Source organism: Acanthochromis polyacanthus, chromosome 3 (assembly GCF_021347895.1).
Source record: "Acanthochromis polyacanthus isolate Apoly-LR-REF ecotype Palm Island chromosome 3, KAUST_Apoly_ChrSc, whole genome shotgun sequence".
Taxonomy (NCBI): Eukaryota; Metazoa; Chordata; class Actinopteri; family Pomacentridae; genus Acanthochromis; species Acanthochromis polyacanthus.
Genome location: NC_067115.1, coordinates 21,511,534 through 21,535,443, shown reverse-complemented (window position 1 = coordinate 21,535,443; position 23,910 = coordinate 21,511,534). Strand labels below are relative to the sequence as shown.

Here is a 23,910-nt window from a genome sequence, read left to right as displayed (position 1 = left end):
CGTATTTGGACTTATGCCGACGGGATATGGCAAATCCTTAATATACCAGTTGGCTCCGCTGGTTGGGAAGCTAATGGGACTTAGCCACAATCCGCCGGCGCTCTAGGAACTACGTCAGCCTATTCGTTGCGCTGATTGGTTGTATACCTACCCAATTGCTGCAGAGGGATTTGAAAGACAACCTTTTAGCCCGCCTCCCTCCCTGTCGAGCGTGCCTAGACCCTTGTGCCTTCAGAACATGGGTCTAGCGCGGCTAGGCTAGGGAGTTTGCACTTTTTGCCCCGATATACATTACAAAGTGTCATTTCACAGAATTTGTGCAACAAAGTGCAAAGTCAGGATGCCCTGCAGAGTCACAACAGCCTCCTTAATGGGAATACACCTGGCTCAAAAATGGACATTTTCCTCTAAACAGATGTCCAGCTCTGTGTTTTTATTTATGCTCACATTCGTCTCTTGAAGACGGAGTCCAATCAGGGACAAAGACTCGCCCAGGAGGTGCAGGTGAGCTGCAGCACTGACAGGATCCTGGTCAGAGTGGTGAAGACTCCTGGATGTGGAGCTGAATGTGTTCCAGGCTGAACTGATCACACCACACACAGAACCAAACATGGGACTTGATGTTCTCTGGGACAAATAGAAAGGTACAAATAGTGATGACAGAAAGAAAATCAGGAATGAATTTGGCAGTAGATAAAAACTAATAATTACCTGAGCAGTGCTGCCCTCTGCTGTGCAACCTGGATGCAACAAGTTGTCGTGCAGATTCTGTCAAAGAGTTGACAGTAGTCATGAGGTGGGAAGGAAAGGAAGAAATCACTGGAAGTTCATATCAACTCAGAGGAATTAGGAGTGTTCACAGCTGAGGGTTTGTATGGATCAATCATTCTGAGAAAACAAAAGTCTCTCTAAACAAAGTCTGTCTGACCTCTAATGATGATGGTAATCAAATATTTATTGGTATACGCTTTAATCCTGATACTCAATAATCTAAATTCACAGAGTGAAATTTGTTTCATACAGTTTTCATAGATCCTATCTGTTATCTTACCTCTTCTTCTCCTTTCATTGTCCATATGTGTTGGGACACACAAACTGGATATGCAGGGATGAAACCAGAGGACTCTGCTCCATGAAGTTCAGGGTAAGTTGTTGTGTCATCTACATTTAGATTTCAGCAGTTTTATAAGACAAAATAAAGTCATCCAAAATTAACATCAATAGTTAATTTTTTTCCACTGGTAAAGCAAAAAACTAACATCTCCATCGAGTTATGTTTTTTTTTTTTTTTTTTTACACATTATGTATTCATTATATCATCAGGAAGTGCACTACAGTCTATACTATATATTTCTATAACACACTATGAAATGGATTTTATGCATATTGCCCTTTTTGCTGTAATGTGAAAAGAATTCAAAGTAATCACAGCTGTATAACAATAATCACAATAATAGATCATTTTCATCGACTAAAATGTCCTACCTCTGCACTTTCAGACATGTTTACCTACGACTACTAAATTTAATTGCATTGTAAAACAAAAACCTCACAGCATGATTAACCTAGTTGGAGCGTAGTAGTCCTACCATCACCCTATAAACTTAATTCTTACCTGTATGTTTCATCTTCTTGTCTGCGGAGCCATTTGGTTCCTGAAAAGGTAAATATGAATCTACCGCATTTAAGGCAAGAAATCTCAATATAGGACATACAAGCAATCATTATATAAACCAATATTTGCTCAAAACAACAAATGTCATCATAATAAAGTAACAGTGATTGAAAATACATTTATGATAACTGGGAAACTGAAAATAAGATTTGTTAAAGTTAGTGGAGCGCAAAAAAGGCAGCCACAAGGTACTGAATATGTTACAACAACCTTCACAGTTTTCTATGCAGCATATGCAACAATGGTTATCAAACTGAACAGTCTGTAAATATTAATATTTCAATATCTACAATAAACAAATTAACTGGAACCAAAACAGAACATGTCAGTGCTGATGGTAAGTAAAACGCAGCCTACCGTGTGAGGCCTTTTGGTGATTTGTTCTTCCGCATCTGACTCGGCTTCCTCTTCATCTATCAGAAGGTCTTTGTATGACCTTTTGTTTTCTCTCTGGCTGCATCCACTCGCTGTATCCGCTTCACCATCCATCTGCACAGACAGCAGTGACAATAACAGTGATTATCAGTGGAAATGTTGAGTATAATTGAGTTAAATTATCTTAGCTATAGCTGAGATTGTAAATATAGCAGATTGAGATACTCAACTGAAAGAAAATTATTCCGCAACTACTCTGATTCTGAAAAATTGCTTTAGTGCCGCAAAGGAAGACTGCCATATAGAACAAAAAAATTCACTTAGATTGAAGCCTGGATAGTAAAATCTTTGGACCAAAAAAGGCATTTTTAAAAAACAAAATTCAATTTAAATGAATCTAAAATTTTAAGTTTAAAAGCTGAAAACTGACTAAAATTAACAATTAAATTTGTTTTTGCATTAATAAATAATCAAAATTATGCACCTGGAGTCAATGAATCTGCAGTGGAGTTGCAATGATTAATTAATAATTAACTCTTAAGATTAATCGCTTCATCAGTTTGAGAATACTTGTAAGTTAAAAAAAAATGTCCTAAAAGTAAAGATTTTCTGGTTTACTTCTTCGTCCATGACAGCGAACTGAAGACTCCTGGATGAAACAAGACATTTTTAAAAATTTTGGAAAACATTTTTCACACATTTTAGAGACCCAACAGCTGACTGATTCCTGGAGAAAATATTCATCAGACTAACAGATCATGAAAATAATCATTAGCTCGGCGCAGTTTGTTCATTGCGTGACATGATTTTTGCATGAATTTAGAAGAAACTACCATTAAATCTGCATTTTTACCCTCTTTAGGGCAACACAATTTGATACACCACAGTGCAGTACTGACAGTAAAAAACTGCAAAAAGTGCACACGTTTCAGTCCATGTTGTCAACTGGACTTTGCTCAGTGCACACTGAGAACTTTATTTTCTTAGAAAAAGCACATTTTACATTTATGATTGTATTGTTTCCACTTATGTTTACATTTTGGGTCATATTTTCTACTTTTGTTTATCTTTTTAGTTCATATTTGGTATTTATGATTAACTGTATTTTGTACCGTTAATTTTTCTGACTTTGAATGGGAGCAGTTAGAACATAAGCAGGTTCCCCTCAGGGAGCAATAAAGTATTTCTGATTCTGAGTCCCGCACGGTGAGTCACCCAGTGTGTGGTTACACAGGTGCAAATAATCAATGATCAGCACCTGATTAAACACACATGAAGCCAATTGCCAGCAGGTCAGCTCATGCCAAACACATTACAGTGGTTTCACAGCAATAGCACACTCCTCTTCTGCACTAACTAATACATATGCACATACAAATGTTAACTGCTACACTTCAAATAGCACCCACTGGTACAGACAATAGTCACAAAAAACAGGTCATGTTCAGTTCCTCATTTAAGCCACTAGGGTGTAGCATTTTAAGCATAGACTGTATAACAAAGATTTTAAGGTGGATGATCTACAGTATCTGCATTCACATTGAACTAAAATGTGGTCCATGTTGCCACTGCCATGAGTTGGAATCAATATGTAAATACCACAGAATGCTAAATCCGAAATAAAACGACTGCCTTGTTGCAAAATGCTCAAATGCTTAGTTTATCTATTTATAATTTATATGAGAGGTCTGCTATGGTATGCTTATTATACAGTCTGTACAGCCTTGAAATGTATTAAATATAAATACTGTAAGACCTCTTCAGTCTGAACTTCCTGTTTTTGTGTCATTTGAGTCCTCTTTTGTTGCAGTGTTTTCTGTGATTACTGAACCAGAGACAAGGCAAACAAAACAGATCATAGGTGCAGCTCAACCCTTTAAAAGTGCTGAATATTGAACTTCTATTGATTTTTTTTACAATTTCAGGTTGTAAGGTTTCTTTTTCTTTGACAGTTTTCAAATGTGGGGATTACATGATTTTTCTTGTCATGCATATACTAAACATCTGGACAATTTTAATGGCAAAATTGGATATTTAAAGACTTTACTTTAAGCCGTGGGGATTTTTAACAAGGATTTTTCACTATTTACTGACATTTTAGAGCTGATTAGGCTGTAGATTAATCAGAAAAAAATCAAGGAGATAAATAAATAATGAAAATCAGTTACTAAGGAGACCAAAACTGATTTGGAAATAATTCAGGTATTGAAGTTTAGCTCAAAGCTCATTTCATTACAAATATGCAGTAGGTTGTAGTCCCATTTGAATGCAAAATGCGCTGTTAAGATTTCTGTCAAACTGATAATGAGGCTTAAATGAACTTTTCACACCTTCTGCAGACCAGCTGTTAAATATAGTGACACTCACACCTGAATAAGTGAACTAATAATTAACCTTAATTCCCAAATTGTTTTAAAGGACTGTAATAATGCCACTGTAAGCAAAGAGGTGGCTAAAGCTAACTACATGCTGGTAAACGAGGAGACTTTGCTAGCAGATGAGTAAACCAAGCAACAATAAAATTAGTTTTGAGGGTTACTTAGCTGCATAGGAGTAGGAATTTAATGTTCATAAGAATACTGAAATAATCTAATTCACTCCAAATATTAGATTTCCAACTTCTGAGTCGGACTTTGATGAGTAAGGAGAAACTGAACATATCGCGATGTTCCAGTGTCAAAGTGGCTAAACGTTAAGGGAAACAACAAGTTAACAATCAGCTTCACAAGAGTAATGTTTGTAATATCACTGAGCACTTGGAACTGTCTGTTCCACTTCAGATTTTCCAAAGTTTGAATTAAACTCTAACCTTTAAAAATGGGAACACTGTGCGTTTGGACAAACTAAACATGTTGTGATTTTTTTCTGGAAGTGGCTAGACGTTAATGTTATGATGAAGAGCAAGCTAACAAGTAAGTGCACAGGAGTGGGACTTTAATATTTACGATATAAACACTGTTTGGACAAACTAACAGCGGCTGAGCTTCGCTAAACGTGATGATAAACAACAAGTTCATTAGCTTCACAATAGCAGGACTTGTGTTTCTAATAACACTGGGTACATCTGGAACTGGCACTCCACGCTTTCTGACTTCTGACTCAGACTTTTATCTTGAACAAACGAAAACAGTGAGTTTGGACAAACCGAACAGCGTCTGAAAGTGGCTAAAGGCTAACGTTATGGCGAACAACATGCTATCATGAAGCTAGCAGGGTCTACTAAACACCTCAAACTTTTCTTTCTCTCTCAAATGTCTAACTCATTGTCTCTCGTCTAATATGGAGTGTCTGCAGTCCGTGTAGAGGCGCTGAAGCTGCTGACTCACGTTTACTCACCCCCTCCCTGTGTGAGTGCTGAGTCACGTTAAGCCGAAGAGACGCCTCATGATTTAATACGTGGTCAGTCGTCAGCTGATGCACAATAATCTGCAGTTCAAGGTGACAAGTGTTTATTGACATGAGATGTGAATGCATGGTTTGTAGGCTTTGTTTATGCTTTCAAATGTGCGTTTCTTTTCAGTTAAATTTGTTGAGACATTAATTTCCACAGATCTATCCTAAATTATATAGATATAGTTTCACCCTAACGCTATTTAATTTCTTTTAAGCAGAGCAGTAGAGTATTGTACAGAACTTAAAACTAACATTTTAAGGTAATATACTAAAAATACAAGCCCCACTGTGGAAACTCGGTGCAACAAAGTGACTGAGATTCGTTTACTAAGATTCTTATCTCATCTCCAGGACACCTTTTGCACTGACACAGCAAGTAGTTGTCCTTATGTAATGTTCCTCACACTGTCTGAGTTGTCAGAGAGAGTCCAATTTCCATTTATAACCCCTTTGCCAAGTGCTGAAGCACTTTACAGTCTTGATCACCATTATGGCTCCGTTTAGCGGTACTATGGCTCATTCTATACATGTCTGTGTTTGACAGATTTTTAGTTTGGTCACAGATCCCTCTTCATCCCTTTCTGCCTTTGTGAAGCCTCACAGTCAGATCTTTCACTTCCGCTGGTGTTCACTGTGCAGTCATGATGCACGCATGCAAATAGACAGCTCATAGGTCCAAAACTGAGAAAGTTGTGGTGCTCACAGTTCTTTTTTAAAACCATGTTTATGCACTTCGCTAACTGCAAACCGCAGATGTACTCAGTTTTGTGTCAGTGATCACATGCTGTCCAACCTGTGTCAGAGATCACAGGTGTTTTCGCTGTAACTGTATACTCCTGTGTCATTTTTGGGTGAGCCAGTTATTCATAGTTTGTGTTCAGGTCCTCATTTCCAGTTATGTTTATGCTCCTCTGATATCTCAGTTAATCAGCTGAAATGTGCAACTTTTCCTTCTACGCTGCCCAACCTGACACTGGTTCATTTGGAGGTTTCTTCATGTCAAAGGGGTAAAGTTAGGTTTGTCTCTATGACACTGTGAGGTCCTCACTGTTTAAATGTCCTTGAAATTATGTCATGCGTTATGTTTTGGCTGTATTAATAAAACTGAATTTAATTATTAGGACAATAGTGTGATTCCAATTTTGCTTCAGCAGTTAGACAAAATTCCCTTTTCTGTTTCAACATGACATGCATCTGTGCTCAGACAGGGATTCACCTAACCGGTTTGCATGGAGCACTGAACTCAACACCGCTGGGATGAAATTAGAGAGTGAGAGCTACAAATCAGGTCATATCAGCCAACATCACTGCCTTCATTTGATGCTGCTCTGGTGGCTGAATGGGACAAAGCTTTGCTGCCAGGTTCAACAGAGGCTGTTAGAGCAACATGTTAACGCCCATAGTTTCAGAATGAGGTGAACACATATGCTTGCAACACTCAGGTGTCTTTATACTTTCATTCACATGCAGCTTGTTGTTTGTTTGTTTTTTACTTTGCAGCATGTTACTGTCACGGATGGATGTCAGATTTAGCATCCAGGTGTGCTGTGATCTGAGAGCCATATGAGACAATACACATCCAACCGTGTTGTTCTTATTGGCTGGATTAGTTTTCTGATAGTTACAAAAATGTGAACTGAAGTTGATAGCTTAAGATTTTATTAGTAAGAGTGATATACTAACAATTTATATTTGCTAGAGTTACGATAAGTTACAACAACTATGGCCAAACTCATATACTGTAAAGCAGCACATATTTTAACATAATTCTAGCAGGCTCCACTGTCTGTGTCCACTCAGAGCTCTCAGTGTTACTTCCTGCTCCATTGAAGTGAACTGAAACTTTGTCATTGAACTTGAATTGTGGTAGACTTGTCAGTAATCCAATTTTGTGGTTGAACTTCTAGTGAAACATCAACAGCAAGCGTATTGTCTTGATCCAGTCATGTGATTGTTTCTGTTAACTATTAGTCACTGTTGCGACACTTCCTCGCTTCAGAAACTCACACAGTCATGTTTAGACTCTCCTCCTCCTCTCCTGTGGTTCAACTTTGGAATCTCTCAAGCTGCACAGTCATGTTTAGCGCTTTGCCCTCCTCCTGCTTTTCCTCCTCCTCCTCCTCCTGTGGTTTTCCAGGGCGTTAGTGAATCACTTACTCATGCTAACTCCTGTCGTCCCTCCCTCTGAATTTTTCCAAAGTTGCTGGATCATGTTAACTCTCGGTCCCTCCTCCTTCTTTTTGCTGAAATTGCCGTATCATGTTTAGCTGAGGTTCAGTGAGTAGGAGTTCCTGTTTTCATTGTGCTGCTGGGGGAGGAGACAGACATGGAGCATATAAAAGAAGAAGAAGACTGGAGGCACACAGAGCACACACTGTTCTGGACATCCAGAGAGGAAACAGCGAGGACATAGCCCAGACTATTAGACTTAAAGGATTTCATCTTAACCGGTGAGTAAAACACAGTATGTACTCTGCTATTGTGGATCATACTTTAAACTCTATGACCTCTTGCTGGCATTTTTCACCTCCTACATACCCGTATGGTGTTGGTAACCATGCTGGAGGATGATTTATGGTTTGCAAAAGCACCTGTCTGACCTGTCTTTACTCTTTTCAGAGCCAGAATGGAAACTGAGAAGAAAACTCAAACAGCAGCAGAGCAGATGACTGACAGGTAAGACTGAGATGCTGTGATTTCTTGTATCAATAAAACCTCTTTCCTAACTCATGCACACTTCACATCCATCTATGATATAGTCCCAGAATTCAGATTTTTTAAAAGTTTTTTTTAGTTTAGTTTTTGTTTTAGGTTAGATTTAGTTGTTCATGTTGATATAAGTGTAGCTTGTGAAGATAATCAGTTGCATGTTAAATCAACACCTATAGTTCAGTTACTCACACGTATGCATGTAATGTAATGTACTTTAAAGAACCAGATTTGCTCTATATGATTGTGTTTTATGCTCAATTATTTTCTGTCAGATGTGTCAAAGTAGTTTTCTGTTGTTTTTGTTTCAATACATTTAAAGTTGAAATTGCTGTATTGACTGTGATTCATTTCCTCTCTCAGGGATCTGTCCGAGCAGATCAAGAAGGTGACGAAGGAGAGTCACGTCAGAGCAGAAAACACACAACTGATGCTGAGCTTCCAGAGAGGAAAAGTCACACTTCCACAATATAAGGTAATAAGTAGCACTGCACTAATGCGGTTGTAGATAATGTTACTTTTTGGTAGATCCTGACATCTAATCGCTCTTTGTCTGACACCACCTCTCCTCCTTCTCCTCATCTTCAGCTCCTCCTGTGTTCGCTGTATGAGATCTACCAGGCTTTGGAGGAACAGCTGGACAGGAACTCCAACCATCCTGGTGTCGCACCCATTTACTTCCCTGCTGAACTGGCCAGACTGGAGACCATCGAGAAAGACCTAGAATACTTCTACGGCCCCGACTGGAGAGAGAAGATTGTTGTTCCTGCAGCTACCAAGAGATACTGCCACAGACTCAGACAGGTATGCTGCATATTATCACACATACGGTACAGACAAGATGAGAGCAAGAGGGGAAACTGCAAAAATGTAGGGATATTGGTTGAAAATAAACACAAACGAGAAATCCATTTAAGTACTGTTGATACTGTACAGATTCTCCACATGTGGAAATTCAGATATTGCTCTGGACGTAGAAAATAATGATATTGTACGTATCTACATACTGAAAGATAAGGCACAGATTTTTCCATGAGTAAAAAATACTAATGTTGCACAGATTCTCACATTATGTAGAAGAACAGAGTTTCTTAAATGTACAAAACATACATTCATTTCTCTGCTAGGTGATTTAATGGTCATCCCTGCTTTTTTTTTCAGATTGGTGAAGAAAATCCTGAATTTCTGCTCGCCCATGCTTACACCCGGTACCTCGGTGATCTGTCTGGAGGGCAGGTTCTTGGGCGAATTGCCCAGAAGTCCATGGGGTTGAAAAACAGCGAGGGTCTGTCCTTCTTTGCCTTCCCTGGTGTGTCCAGCCCCAACCTGTTCAAACAGCTCTATCGAAGCCGAATGAACAGCGTGGAGCTGACGGAGGAGGAGAGGAACGGAGTGCTGGAGGAGGCTGTCAGGGCCTTCGAGTTCAACATTCAGGTATGAAGGAGAGACAGTCAGTGTTAGAATAGCTGAACTTACAAAATCATCCTTTGCTCTTACAGTTTTTGTATGAAGCCACAAGCAGTTGATTGAAATGTATTCCTTTGTTTTGCAGGTCTTTGATGATTTACAAAAGCTGCTGAGTGTCACTGAAAACAATCTACAGAGTTGTTTATCACAATCCAAGCCAGTTAATGCGAAGACGCTCCAGATTCCAGGAACCCTGATCAACTCGTCCCCGTTGCTCAGGATGGTTCTGGGATTCTTCGTGGCTTTGGCGACTGTCAGTGTGGGAATCTATGCTTTATAGAGACGATCCTCAAAAACTCTATGGAAAAACTGTTTTTAAATCTTTGCCTTTGCACTGTAACACTTTTTAAAACCATGACTTGATTATTATCATGTACATTTATATTTGGTCTCAAATTAACAGCAATAGTTGTGTAATATAACAGGACAACCACATTTTTACATATGTACATTAAGTGTAGTGACTTTTGAATTCCACTTCTGTAACACTGATATGCAGTGTGTATTATAATGTACAATACACGTCCTTTAAATATTGTAAATATTTCACCTTTTTAATAAAACCTTTGTAAAGAAAACACCTTTTCTCTTGTCATCGTGTTTGTCTGTGTTGGAGCTCCGTGTTCTCGTGTGCTATTGTGCTGTAATGAGTATGACACTCCTGATGTTGAGGGTCCAGCTGGTGGACATTTCCACTAATGTTCTGGCACCAGACGACGTGCCTGCTGTTCATTTGGCCCTTGGACACACAAAAGTTTGGATGCTGAGAGCGAGTCCCTGTTTGCAATTAATGAACACATTTGCTGGTAAACCACCTACAACAGGGATAATTATTTCTTTCCCTCATCAGACTAGCATCTGCTAAAGCAAAGGCTACAAGGCAAATATCTATAATGCAAGTACAATGACACGTCATCCTAAAACGTGGGGACTGAGAATTTTGAACATTGTGGTAACACGGCAGACCTCATTTTGAATGGGGAAAAAAAAAGTGAAGACATGATGTTTGACCCCAGTAGGTGACCCAAAAACCCCCATTCATCAGGTGTGTTCCTACATGTAGCATTGACAATGTTTACCTGTGGAACCCATTTTGACAGACTATGCTCCAGGCTATCCAGGGTTTCTGAGAAGGCTTTTAGAGCGCCTAATCAGGTAGGGGATTCAAGCAAGGTATTGTAATCTTTCAATAAAGTTAAAATCTAAGCTTGCCCATCTTGTTCAGAATGCACAGAATGTCACAGAGTGAAAGAACAGCCCCTTCAATCTTTGTATGCACAGTCTGTGCCCAGAGGAGTTCAGCAAATACTGGCAGACTCTTCACATGTCCTTCACTCTGAGTATGTGCTGCTTCCACGCGCTGCCAAACGATATGGAGCACCAAGTGCCAAGTCAATCATTTTAAAAACTCATTTGTGCCTTCTTCGATAGTATAATTTGCATCACAGGGGCCATAGCTCCTAAAGGAACCTTGTTAGGATGGACAAAAGTGCTATATGTTGTCTCTATGTTGTGCAATGTCCTAAGTCATGCAATATGTTCTAATTTGTGCAATAGTCAGTTGTGCAATATGTTGTGTTAAAATTGGTACACTAGTATGTTTTGCTGGCACATGTACCATTTATGTTAAATGCAGCAGCACTAGTCCAAGAAAACGTCCTTAAGAGAAGCTGAAGTATGTTGGATCTTATCGTATAATAATAATGTTTTTTCTGAAAAATTATCAGAATTTCTTACAAATTGAAAAATATTTTTGAAAGCAGTGCTGCACAGTGGATCAGTAGTTAGCACTGTCACCTCACAGCTAGCAGATCCCTGATTCTCATCCCGGGCTGGGATCTGTCTGCATGGAGTTTGCATGTTCTCCCTGTGCACTGTGGATTTACTTAAGGTGCTCTGGTTTCCACCAAAGACAAGCTGAGGTTCATGTGAGTGTTTTTAGAGTTAGTGTCATGTGACAGTAGAAGATAAACTCAAACACTTTTCATCCTTTTTATACTAAAAATGGAAAATCTAAGTCTGTTAGCATCTGTTTCACAAGTTCTTAGAATATGTGAATGCATGAGGTAACACACAGGAACAAACCTACCGTCACCTGAAGTCACCACATGATGCTCTTGTGAGCTTAAAGCATTTCACCACAGCTACCACAACAGATAAATAAAACATCACAAGTGTATAAGGTTTGGTAGCCACTTTTATTGTAGTTTCATGAGTTTCCTCATATCTGTGCACTGGTAGCACACGTTATAAATTAAAACACAAAATGATTGTTGTTGATTGTTTACAGCAGCCAGAGAACATTTCTGGCTTCATCCTCGGCCTGTTTCAAAGTGACACAAATCAGTACAATGCTGGTATCTGTCTCCTCCTAGAGGACAACTAAAGGAAAACAAAAGTTATGTCAGAAATGATTGTACTTCACAGGAATTGGTTTACATCAACCTTAAAAGGCACAGGAAGTGCACAGTAAATCAGAAATGTCGTCTTATCGTAACTTAAACTGTCCAGATCTTTAACAGCTGAAATCACGCTTTACATTCAAGATACATTCCTTTCTACTGCTGTAGCTTCTGTTTCGTCATTTGTTTGTGCTATACATTGCGCAGTCTGTATCAGAGAATACACGTCTAACACCAAAAGATAAAAGCATTCTGTGTTACTAGACCCAGGAGCTTTGGAAATACGTCACTTGCTGAAAGAAGGCCTTCGACACAAAACAAAATCCAACAGCTTCATACTAGAAAAAGAGAGGTAATTACAACAAGGTGTAGAACTGACAGGTTTCATTAAAAATGATACCTTGACATGCCAATCTCTACCTACAATCCTCTCAAAACACACACACACACACACATCATCTACGAAATCTACACGCTACACAATTTCAGATGAGGGTCATCCCAAGGTGCTTCAAGGGGGGATTGCACAGCATATTGTGTCTTTGTAAAGGTTACTGACAGTAAACCACAGTAAGGACTCATTTAAAAACATAACAGAGAGCACAAACCCAAAGCAAAGCAAAGGACAGGGTCCATACAGTGGAAAGGCAAAAAACAGATTCACATTTATGAAAGCAGCTTCAAAGGAAAGACTAGAGTACAGATGCAAACCCTAGTAAACTAAAACAGAAGCAATCTCCAACATATCTTCAAAAGCAGGTGTGAAGCTCATTAGACCTCACAGCATATCTTTGTTCTGGTGAATGGATGCTATTTTTCTGCATTTTGATGACTGCAATTCATTGAAGGCCTGTGTTTCTGTGACAATCAAGATCATGGGATCATTTTCAGAACACAGTGACTCCACTTCATGTTTTCACAGGCGGTTCTCATAAACAATGATGCCACTCTGACCAAGAGAAATTTCCTACATTTCTTTCATTTATGTAACATATTGCACATTAGGTCTTGAAAAGGGAAGCAAATCACATTGACTACCATAAAAATCGTGACTGTCAGTCGTATGAAAGTGAAATTACTTTGCAGTAATGTTTTGCTACTTGTATAGCTTTTTTTTTTTTAGCTTGATTTGGCACATCGTCCTTCTTCAAAAGGCAAAGACTTTCCAAAGCCTAAATAGATGCATATCTGACTGACACAACATATTGTAGGGCACAGTTGTTACCATCTGTCTGAATCCTCAAACGCCCTGCAAATATCTGCATAATATTCTATCACCTTGGCTACCTGTTTGAACAGCCAGGACAGTTTGGAATATAAAGGTGCTGTTACTTTTAGGCTAGAGCAGCCAACGAGGTCTGCTCAGTTGGTTTCATACGTGGACAGCAGGGCTGCATCTACTGGCTCCATGCAGGAGGGGCAGGTGAAGGAGCGCATCAGCCAGGGGTCAATGCAATCCAAATGGTAGATGTGAAGGCAGGGCAAGAACCGAATGGGATCGGCATACTCAAAATCCATCATGCAGATCACACACCTGGAGGAGAGAGAAACAGACTCTCCATCACATCTGGACTCTGCTAACTTGAGTCCTTACGTTTTCTAGCCTATGTTTTTTAGATTTTGGCTGACTGGAACCATTAAAGGTATGCTGAATGAACTATTATCTATATCTTTGTACTGAGGAAGGAGCAAAACAATCTGTCATTTCTGTGCATTATCTAAAACTCACTCTTTCACTTTCTTCTCAGAGGGGTCGGAGCCCGGGTTGAAGATGCCTCTGGGAAGGTGCTGGATGAGCCCGATGCGCTGGGCGATGCGAACCTGCTCCTCCTCAGTCAGCTGGCTGGCCAGACGGCTCTCACCTGGGGTCGGATGGTACACCGGCACTGACTGGCTGCGCTCCTGGAGAAATAAAAAAAGGAACAGAAGAAGTCCAGAGTGAGTCCAAACGTCTGAGATCACTATTTCAGATACAAATGACAATACATGAGAAACAGCTGAAACTGGAAATTGAAGCTCTTAAAAATGTACATGAAAAGGTTATTAAACAGCATAAATCATAGAATTGATACAAAAACATTTTCAAGTCACTGAATAACCCCTGGAGCAGTTAAATCCATCAGTAAGAAATTAAGGGAATATGACACGTTTAGATGTGCCTACGGCAGACTGTCCTCAAAAACTGAATGACCGTGCAAGAAGAAGACTAATGAGAGAGGCCACCAAGACACCTACGACTCCTCTGAAGGAGTTACAAGCTAGTATTCACCACAGTGCTTCATGGTGGAGATGGTTTGTTTGTGATGATGTACTGACACCAAACATAACATCTCGTCTGATGGCCAGAAAGCTCAATTCTAGTCCCAACAAGTCAAAGAACCTTGTTCCACTTGACTTTAAAGTCTCCTTAATGCCTTCTGGTGAACTGTAGATGACATTTTTTATGAGCTTTTTTTCCTCCAACCGTGACCTCCTCTTTGCCACTCCACCATAAAGATCTGACTTGTAAAGAACAGGTAACAGTCTCTCTCGTGTCAGCCGCTGACGTCTGTAACTCCTTCAAATGAATCACAGGTGTCTTGGTGGCTTCTCTCACTAGTTTTTTTTTTTCTGCACAGTTTCTTAGTTTTTGAGGACATCTTGCTTGACAGATGTGACATTTTCCTTCCATTCCTTGATGATTCACTTAACTGTACTCCAAAGGATATGCAGTCACCTGGGAAGTTTCTTGTATCCATCCCCCGTGATCTTTTCACAGAATTGCTTAGAGTGTTCTTTTGCCTTCACAGTGAAAATACAGCCAGAAGTACTGATTCACCAGAAACTGGACCTTCCAGATACAGCTGTCTTTAAAATACAATCACTTAAGATGCATTTATTGCACTCAGATGATCTCCATGTGACAAAATTTATGATTTCTTGCACCAACTTCCTGTGCTTGTGTTGGGTTAGGAAAGTCACCTTAAAAGGATAAGTACTTTTATAATCACTTATTCTACATTTTGTATATTTAATTGTTTAATATTACTTTGTGGAAATCTGTTGTCAGTTTACCAATAAGAAGCATTTTTTGGAAATTCTTTAAAAAAAAAACTGAACAGACTGTGATTTAATTCTGAAAGGCAATTACAGGAGAAAACTCCCATGAGGTGTGATTAATTTTTTATAAGCACCATAAAATGACATAAGACTTGGTGTGACCTCCTTCTGCTTTAATGACATCATGCACTCTACAAGTTTATGCAATAACTGATAACCCATCTGTTAATCTCAGCAGGATCTGACACTGCTCCCCATAGCTTCTTGTGTTGTTTGTAATACTTTGTTTTCTCAGGCTTCCAGTGCCCTCATAAACATTCAGTGCGGTCAAGGTCTATAGCAGTGAGCACTCCTTTGTCGTCAACTGAATCTTGCAAAGCTTTCAGGTTTGTTTGGCCTCATTACCCTGCTGTAGGAGGAATGCAACCAGATGCAAACCAGTGGATGTGGCATGCCTCTAAAGTGAAACAAGGAAGCATCTTCCACAGTGGAATCCATTTGGTGCAGGTGTTCAGAGAAGGAAAACCCCCCCGATTTGAATATTCACACCATGTTTCAGTGTTGTATCACTATTTCTCTTCAGTGGAAAGGATCCAGTGAAAGGAAGTCTGAACATTGGTAAACAGAGTTAACATGGTCCAAACCAAAAGTTGATGCTCACCTTACAGCAAAATGCAGAATCTTGAATATTTCGTCATCATTTTACACGTCAGAACTACTTTTGCTTTTAAATGCTGCCTAAACCTCACATAGGTTAGCATGAAAATATCCTTTATGTTTGCCAATGCCGTTAACCTGATATTCATGTCAATAACTCACGCTGAATTTAACTGTATACTGATGTTTGTCAAAATTTTCATGTGCTGTTTTCTTTTTTCAACACTAGAAGAATGGACATTTTTCAAAGCAGTTATGGATAATATAACAGGATTTGTAATTGTACAATTCTACAATTTCATTTAGCAGATGCTTTTATCCAAAGCGACATACATCTGACAGTAGATACGACGCAAACAACTTGCATAAGTGCCATGAAAAGAAATTGTAATCGTAACATTAAAAAACAAAGACAACTTACACATCATAAATGGTCGCATCCTGGTCTTAAATGCTGCATAATACATACAGTTTGATAAAAAAATCATCTGAATGCACACTACTCCCCTTCACAAAACAATCAAGTGCACCAATGTTATTTTCTTTATCAATCAAGAGTTTAAAAGTTCTCCAAAAACTGTATTATAGGTATGAGACTTCTGAAAAAAAGAAATAACAACTAGATTTTAGCTATTAAATTAATTGTCAACTACTTTGCTAATCGATTACTTGGGTTGAATCATGTTTTTTAGGGGAAAAGCCGAATTCGCTTACTATGTCTGGTTTCTTTACTCCCTTATGACACTAACCTGAATGTCTTTGGGTTGTAGAAAAAAATATGGTATCTAAACAGGGAAACACTGATGTACATTTTACACCACTTATTTTTTTTTACATTAAGACAAACAACAAATAATGGATTCATCTAGAAAATAATGGGGAGATTAATCAACAAAGAATATGATCCTTAGCTGCAGTCCTGTTGCCCAAACATCTTCCAAAGTCAAGTTAAACTCTCCTTACAGTCTGGCAGCTACAACAACCTCCATCACTGCTCCACAATCCTCGGACTGGATTAAACCGGAGACCCCGGGCTGCTCACCTGGTAGGGCGGCGGGGGCTCTCCAGGCAGACTGCTCCCCTCGGAGTCGTTCAGCAGCGACAGGTCATCCGCTCCTTGTGAAAACAGGCAGTTCCCCATTGAAGTGGGACCACCATGAGAGAGTCCTCTTCTCTCTGCGGGGGCGACGGACTCTCGGTGAACGGAGCTGCGGTGACCGACGGACCGGGGCTCGACGTTAGGTTTAGCTCGCTGCTCGCCGACAGTTTGTGGAGCCCGACGGAGAAACGACGCCGCTGACTGGAGCTGAACAACCGGCTGCTGCTGAGCTTCACGGAGGCTGAAGCAGCAACCGCGGACATACATTCAATTGTGTCCACCGACTGCTTTCTGTGTGCGCCCGTTTGAATATTGTGTTTACATGAAATTAAAGACGGAAATATTGTTACCCGGAAGTTTGCCAAATAATAGAGTTCCGCCTTCTTTGAAGATTTTCAGAGTAAAAGCGCAGGATTTAAAAGGTCCTCACAAAGGTTTTTTTGTGGTTGCTGTATACTGATTTAGAAGATCGTCGGTTCAAATCCCGGCTTGGGCCTGGGATCTTTCTGCATGGAGTTTGCATGTTCTCCCTGTGCATACGTGGGTTTTCTCCGGGTACTCTGGCTTCCTCTCACAGTCCAAAAATATGCTGAGGTTAATTGGTTATTCTAAATTGCCCATAAGTGTGAATGTGAGTGTGATTGTTTGTCTGTATATGTAGCCCTGCGACAGACTGGTGACCTGTCCAGGGTGTCCCCTGCCTTCGCCCGAGTCAGCTGGGAAAGGCTCTAGCACCCCCCACGACCCTAGTGAGGATAAAGCGGTGTATAGAGGATGGATGGATGAATATATACTGATTTGTTGTTAGATATAACAAAGCGGTTAAAATATGAAGACTTTTACTTTAACCTTTGATCCAGAGACCCCACACCTAAATAGACTCTCAGCTTTACAACTAATTGACTAATAGTTGTGTAACTCAGTTTTTATGTAATACTCCTCAGTGTCTGCTGCTTGCAAGGTAAGCCATTCGGAAAAAGCTACTGTTGTTTAGTTAAGTTTAGAGCTTCTTCTGCTAACTAAAATGTCTTTGCTGTTGACTGCAAAAGTGAACAAAAAAGTCTTCATGCCCTCCCAGCATCTACACACGTGGACAAAATTGTTGGTACCCCTCAGTTAAAGAAGGAAAAACTCACAATTCTCACTGAAATCACTTGAAACTCACAAAAGTAACAATAAATAAAAATTTATTGAAAATTAAATAATCAAAAACAGCCATTACCTTTGAATTGTTGATTAACATAATTATTTAAAAAAACAAACTAATGAAACAGGCCTGGACAAAAATGATGGTACCTCTATAAAAGATTGAAAACTATTTGACCAGAGTGACATGATTAACTCAGGTGTGTCATTTAATTGACATCACAGGTGTTTCCAAACTCATAATCAGTCAGTCTGCCTATTTAAAGGGAGACAAGTAGTCACCCTGCTGTTTGGTGAAAAGGTGTGTACCACACTGAACATGGACAACAGAAAGCGAAGGAGAGAATTGTCCCAGGACATCCGAAAAAAAAATTATAGACAAACATCTTAAAGGTAAAGGCTATAAGACCATCTCTAAACAGCTTGAAGTTCCTGTGACAACAGTGGCTCGTATTATTCAGAAGTTCAAGACCCACGGGACAGTAGCCAACCTCCCTGGACGTGGCCGCAAGAGGAAAATTGATGACAAATTGAAGAGACGGATCGTTGGAATTGTATCCAAAGAGCCCAGAGCAACCTCCAAAGAAATTAAAGGTGAACTCCAAGGCCAAGGTACATCAGTGTCAGATCGCACCATTCGTCGTTGTTTGAGCCAAAGTGGACTTCATGGGAGACGACCAAGGAGGACACCACTGCTGAAAAAAACTCATAAAAAAGCGAGACTGGAATTTGCAAAAATGCATGTTGACAAGCCACAAAGCTTCTGGGAGAATGTCCTTTGGACAGATGAGACCAAACTGGAGCTTTTTGGTAAGGCACATCAACTCTATGTTCATAGACTCAAAAACCAAGCATACGAAGAAAAGAACACTGTCCCAAAGGTGAAACATGGAGGAGGCTCAGTAATGTTTTGGGGCTGCATCTGGCACAGGGTGTCTTGAAAGTGTGCAAGGTACAATGAAATCTGAAGACTATCAAGGCATTCTGGAGAGAAATGTGCTGCCTAGTGTCAGAAAGCTTGGTCTCAGTCGCAGGTCATGGGTCTTCCAACAGGACAACGATCCAAAACACACAGCCAAAAACACCCAAGAATGGCTGAGAGAAAAGCGTTGGACTATTCTAAAGTGGCCTTCTATGAGCCCAGATCTGAATCCCATTGAACATATGTGGAAGGAGCTGAAACATGCCATTTGGAGAAGACACCCATCAAACCTGAGACAACTGGAGCTGTTTGCTCATGAGGAGTGGGCCAAAATACCTGTTGACAGCTGCAGAACGCTCATTGACAAATACAGAAATCGTTTAATTGCAGTGACTGCCTCAAAAGGTTGTGCAACAAAATATTAAGTTATGGGTACCATCATTTTTGTCCAGCCCTATTTCATTAGTTTGTTTTTTTAAATAATTATGTTAATCAACTATTCAAAATGATGGCTGATTTTGATTATTTAATTTTCAATACATTTTTATTTATTGTTACTTTTGTGAGTTTCAAGTGATTTCAGTGAGAATTGTGGGTTTTTCCTTCTTTAACTGAGGGGTACCAACAATTTTGTCCACGTGTGTAATTAATTAAAGACCTAGTGGGTTACTTTTATTTTCAAGTGGGATGTACCAAATTCAGTTTTGAACTCATCAGTTCATTTTTAAGCCTGATGCTTAGTTTACATCTGCTGTCACACAAACATTAGAGTGATAGAGGATATGTTGTGTATCGATGCACTATTGAAAACACTGAAGCTATGGCCAGAAGAGATTAATGGTCAGTTTTACAGCTTAATGATTAATGCTTTCCTTTGTCTGTCTGCGTATTCGCTTATCGGCTCTGTTCATACGAAGTATACAAAATCATGAAGTAAAGCCGCTTTTGGGCCTTCTTCACTGGGGCAGTAGGGTGGACAGTTCAGCTCAGGCTAGATGTTAGCTCAAGGCTAAGGGACTTGTGGCTGTCCACCTTCTCCATTTCAGTTCCTTTGATGGTGAGAGGACGCATGGGGGGCTTTCTTCCTGAAGTCAACAATGATCTCCCTTGTTTTGTCTGCATTGAGAATGAGGTCGTTGTCCTGTAGCCCACCTCGTCCCCTATCCTGGTACCCATGATGTGTCCCAGGATAGAAGTGTCGTCAACATACTTGAAGACTATGGTGTTGTCCTTGGTTGACACACAGTCATATATGTAGAGGGTGAATAGTTTTGGGCTGAGGCAGCAGCTCTGCAGTGACCCTGTACTGACTGTGAGCTCAGGTGAGACCTTTCCTCCCATCCTCACCACCTGTGGTCTGTCAACAGGAAAGTCCAGGATCTAGCTGCAGACAGCAACCGGGATACCGAGGCTGCTCAGTTTTACAGTCAGCTTTCCTGGATGGTTGGTACTAAATGCAGATCTGTCGTCCAGAAAGAGCATCCTGGCATATGTTCTGTCCAGTTGTCGTAAAGTGTGGATAACTGGGAATCTCCTTGTACATTCACTCCTCATATCAAAATATAGATAGAATACAAATTTGAGGCTTCCCAAACCCGCACTGATTTTAGTGAGTGTCATTGTTTAGGCTATTTACTCTTGTAGAAATGGATGTTTATGACCATGTGAAAAGCATTCATAGCGTTAGTTGTCACCAATGTCTATGTCATGGTGCCCGTTGCTAGCTAAACTCTGACAATGCTCTCTGCTTGCCAACAGGAAACTGCCCATAGTCCAAGTTTTAATAATCCTTGGATCATTAAAACATACACATTCTGACATACATGTAGAAAATACAATTTTTTGCTGTGTTTTGGAGCTGGTAAAGCAGATGCAGGAATGCATTTTGTTCTTATTGCATTGCAGAACTATGCAGTTGTTAAGCACATACACTGATTTTAATAACTTTAGTAACTAGTACCAATACACAGCATACATCATCTCAAGGCACTTCATATACTAAGGTGAAGACCTTAAAATATTATATTATTGAAAGAAACTCATCAAATCCAAATAATTTAACAAGCTCTTTGACGACTCCTTTACAGAGAAAAACCAACGGTTTTAAGGTTAATCCTAAAGTAGAGAAACTCAGAGCAGCTTCCACAGGAGAAAACCTTATAGGTAAAGGATTTACCTTTTTACCATTTTATTTTTGGGAACTCTAGGAATAACAACTAACTGCAATAATATGTGCAATATGGTCTTTTAGATCTGATGGAGCTTGGTCAGTAAGGATTTTGTATGTGAGAGGAGGGATTCGAATTTTATCCTGGACTTTGCAGGAAGCTGACACAGAGAAGCTAAAGTGGGAGAAAGATGATCTCTATGCTGTCAGGAATCTGGTTGCAGCATTTTGGATCACTGCTCATTTTTGAGAGCATTACACATACTTAGTACCAGTACATATATATGTATGTATGACAGTACGTAGGCAAGCCAAATATTCAAATGAGGCCCGAACAGCTTCTCATACTTTCATTCTGAAGGACTGTTGCCGGATGCAAGAGTCAGACACACACACAGAGCAGATGCTTCCTCCTCTGAACGCATGTGTACTGCACATTAGATCTGTTATAAATAGCTGCTCTAGAAAGTTGCTCTCTCTTTCTGTTGTTATTTTCCATCTGTGGCATTTTAAGAGGTCGACAGGGCTGATATGGTAAGATGAAGCTTTGCTAACTGCTTTATCTCATTGTAGGAAATAAGCGGTAGTGACACATCCTGCATCATTAGCCTCAGCGGGTGTCAGCGTGATCATCAATCTTGATCAGATTTCCTGTTACACAATGAAGCTGTACTGATGCTGTACCAGAGATATATTTATCTCATAATCCACTGTTAGCGTAGTGCACAGAAGACTTTAAAAAAAATTTCAAACTGAAGTTAGGGACTAGAAACGGGATTTCTAGCCAACTCGATCCACTGGATGCACATTTTCAGATTAAAATAATATAAAGTAATAATATGAACGTAAGCAAGTTCATGATTTTTCTGAGATACTTCAAACTTTTGTTGTTTCATTTAGCAGACACTTTTATCCAAAGCGAGGTACATCTGAGAGTAGACAGAACACAAGCAAGGAGCTAGTCAGGAGAAAATAACCCGGATAAGTGCCATAAAACGAGTTCAAGTGTGATAATAGGGCCTTGGTGCCTACAGGCAGTGTGAGAGGTGTAGTATAATATTTTTGGGGTATAATGTGCTAAAAGTAAAAGATGATATAGAATTAGACATGTGTATGAAACACATAATAATGAAGGTTCTATAATCACTGATGCTTTGATGGTATTGTGTGTCTGTGAAGGACACGCACACAGCTGGAAGATCACAAATGCATTTTTGGTGTAAAGACAATCACGTGCTTTTCAGAAAATGACATATGGATAACTCAAAACATAATGGTGTAACTTAAGGTATTATGGCCTTTAAAATATATTAAAACATAACAATACATAATGTTTAACTTAAGATATTATGACTTTTAAAATATATTATTAACATAACAATACATAATGGTGTAACATGCATGAAATCTGTCACAAAATGATAAGGGTAAAATGTGCAGGGGAGCTGAAGCAAAAGTTTGCACATGTCTGGGCATGTTCTCTGTAAGACATGGCCTATTGATGACCTACTGTGCATGTGTTATGAAAAGTGTGGCCTAGTGGTGAAATATGATAACCTAGTGACAAGATCAGACCAATGGATTTAGAAAAGTATAATGGTGTCAGAACTGTCCAATCATGTGCCCTATTGGCATGGGAAATGACCAGTTTTCACAGCATAGAAGACGATGCACAGCTCAGTATCTGCTTTTTTTTCTTGGGTTGTTAATCACTGCTAAGAACTTCTCCTAATTTTTGTCACAATCAGTCCTGCTGCCTCCAAATGCTGACCTCTCCTGGGGATTTTTTGAAGATATTTAAAGAAGCTTTTTAGACATTTGAACACGATCAAGTCTTAGACTCTGACCTTTGATTTGTAACTCAATTTCCACTTCAGAGGTAATTCTATAGTTTTTGTTGCTTTTTTTTTTTCTTAAATTTTTTGTCATGATGGGTCTGGGAACCACCCCTCCATCTATGTTCGCCTCCTGGTGCATGATGAAGCCAATTAGGGTGCTGGTGGAGAGTCCAGGCCGAGGGGGATTTCAAGAACCACAAAACATCTTAATAAGGCGTGATAAAACTAAACGAGACCAAAATAGAAACAATCCAGAGGCAGCCCTGAAGGAGGTCAGAACCCAAACTACTTCATGTGTGGCAGGAGTGGAGACCTACTGGAGGTCAAATGATGCCATAAGTGACAGAAAGTCAGTTCCTTGGGCTCTATAAATATCAGGTTATTATACTCTGTTCTTTTGACATAGTTTTCACACTTTTTGTTTGTGTCAAAATGCAACACCACAAATCTTTAATGACTATGCCATGTGGAGCAATTGTCATTTTTATTTTTTATTAATGCCAGTCTAATAGCTGTTTAATTTAGACATAATATGCATACAGCTCATTGGGATCAAGATGGAATCTGAAAAATGATTAAGTGCTACAATCTTGTCAAGTTTCTCAAATTAACAATGAAAACTTAAGTAGTCACTGAGCATCTGCTACAGCTCATGTTTGTGGCTGTGTAATTAAAAATGTCAGCTGTCTTCTGTTACATGTGGTATTCTGTCTGAACTGACAGAATCTCGGTGAAGTTTCGGTCTGCCACTGCACACATAGACTCATCAACTGCTTTTCCAGTGAAGGAGCTGCATAATCCACAACACGGAATTTCCCATAAAGACTAAAGAACAGATGTTGTCATTTCTGTGCTTGTGTCTAAATTGTTTTTTTATCATAAAATATTTGAAACCTTATCTCGAGTTTGATTTCATACCATGTCCTAAAGGAGGCCGTAAATTAGCATCCACAATTTTTCTACAAAGCAGGGAGAGGACAGAAAATACGGTAGATCAGTTATGGGTTCCTGTAGTGGAAAA

At 39.6% G+C, this 23,910-nt stretch overlaps 2 protein-coding genes and 1 long non-coding RNA gene across 3 annotated transcripts; 1 reads left to right on the top strand and 2 right to left on the bottom strand.

The window, feature by feature from the left end:
- Nucleotides 1-1,057: 1,057 nt before the first annotated feature.
- LOC127533239 (uncharacterized) lies at nt 1,058-2,158 on the bottom strand. Its single transcript, XR_007941026.1, has 3 exons — nt 2,033-2,158; nt 1,616-1,655; nt 1,058-1,161 (listed from the first exon to the last, which is right to left on the bottom strand). It is a non-coding gene; the product is annotated as an uncharacterized LOC127533239 (long non-coding RNA).
- A 5,589-nt stretch (nt 2,159-7,747) lies between these two features.
- On the top strand, nt 7,748-10,199 carry LOC110948869 (heme oxygenase-like). The gene is made up of 6 exons (XM_022190611.2): nt 7,748-7,893; nt 8,063-8,119; nt 8,516-8,627; nt 8,741-8,956; nt 9,314-9,586; nt 9,705-10,199. Exons 2-6 carry the CDS (start codon nt 8,070-8,072, stop codon nt 9,897-9,899), a joined length of 846 nt encoding a protein of 281 aa, XP_022046303.1. The 5' UTR covers nt 7,748-7,893; nt 8,063-8,069; the 3' UTR covers nt 9,900-10,199.
- Nucleotides 10,200-11,798: 1,599 nt separating this feature from the next.
- On the bottom strand, nt 11,799-17,196 carry rnf11a (ring finger protein 11a). Its single transcript, XM_022190610.2, has 3 exons — nt 16,760-17,196; nt 13,751-13,923; nt 11,799-13,555 (listed from the first exon to the last, which is right to left on the bottom strand). The coding sequence occupies exons 1-3, from the start codon at nt 17,081-17,083 to the stop codon at nt 13,384-13,386; spliced, it is 669 nt and encodes a 222-aa protein (XP_022046302.2). The 5' UTR covers nt 17,084-17,196; the 3' UTR covers nt 11,799-13,383.
- Between the last annotated feature and the right edge of the window lie 6,714 nt (nt 17,197-23,910).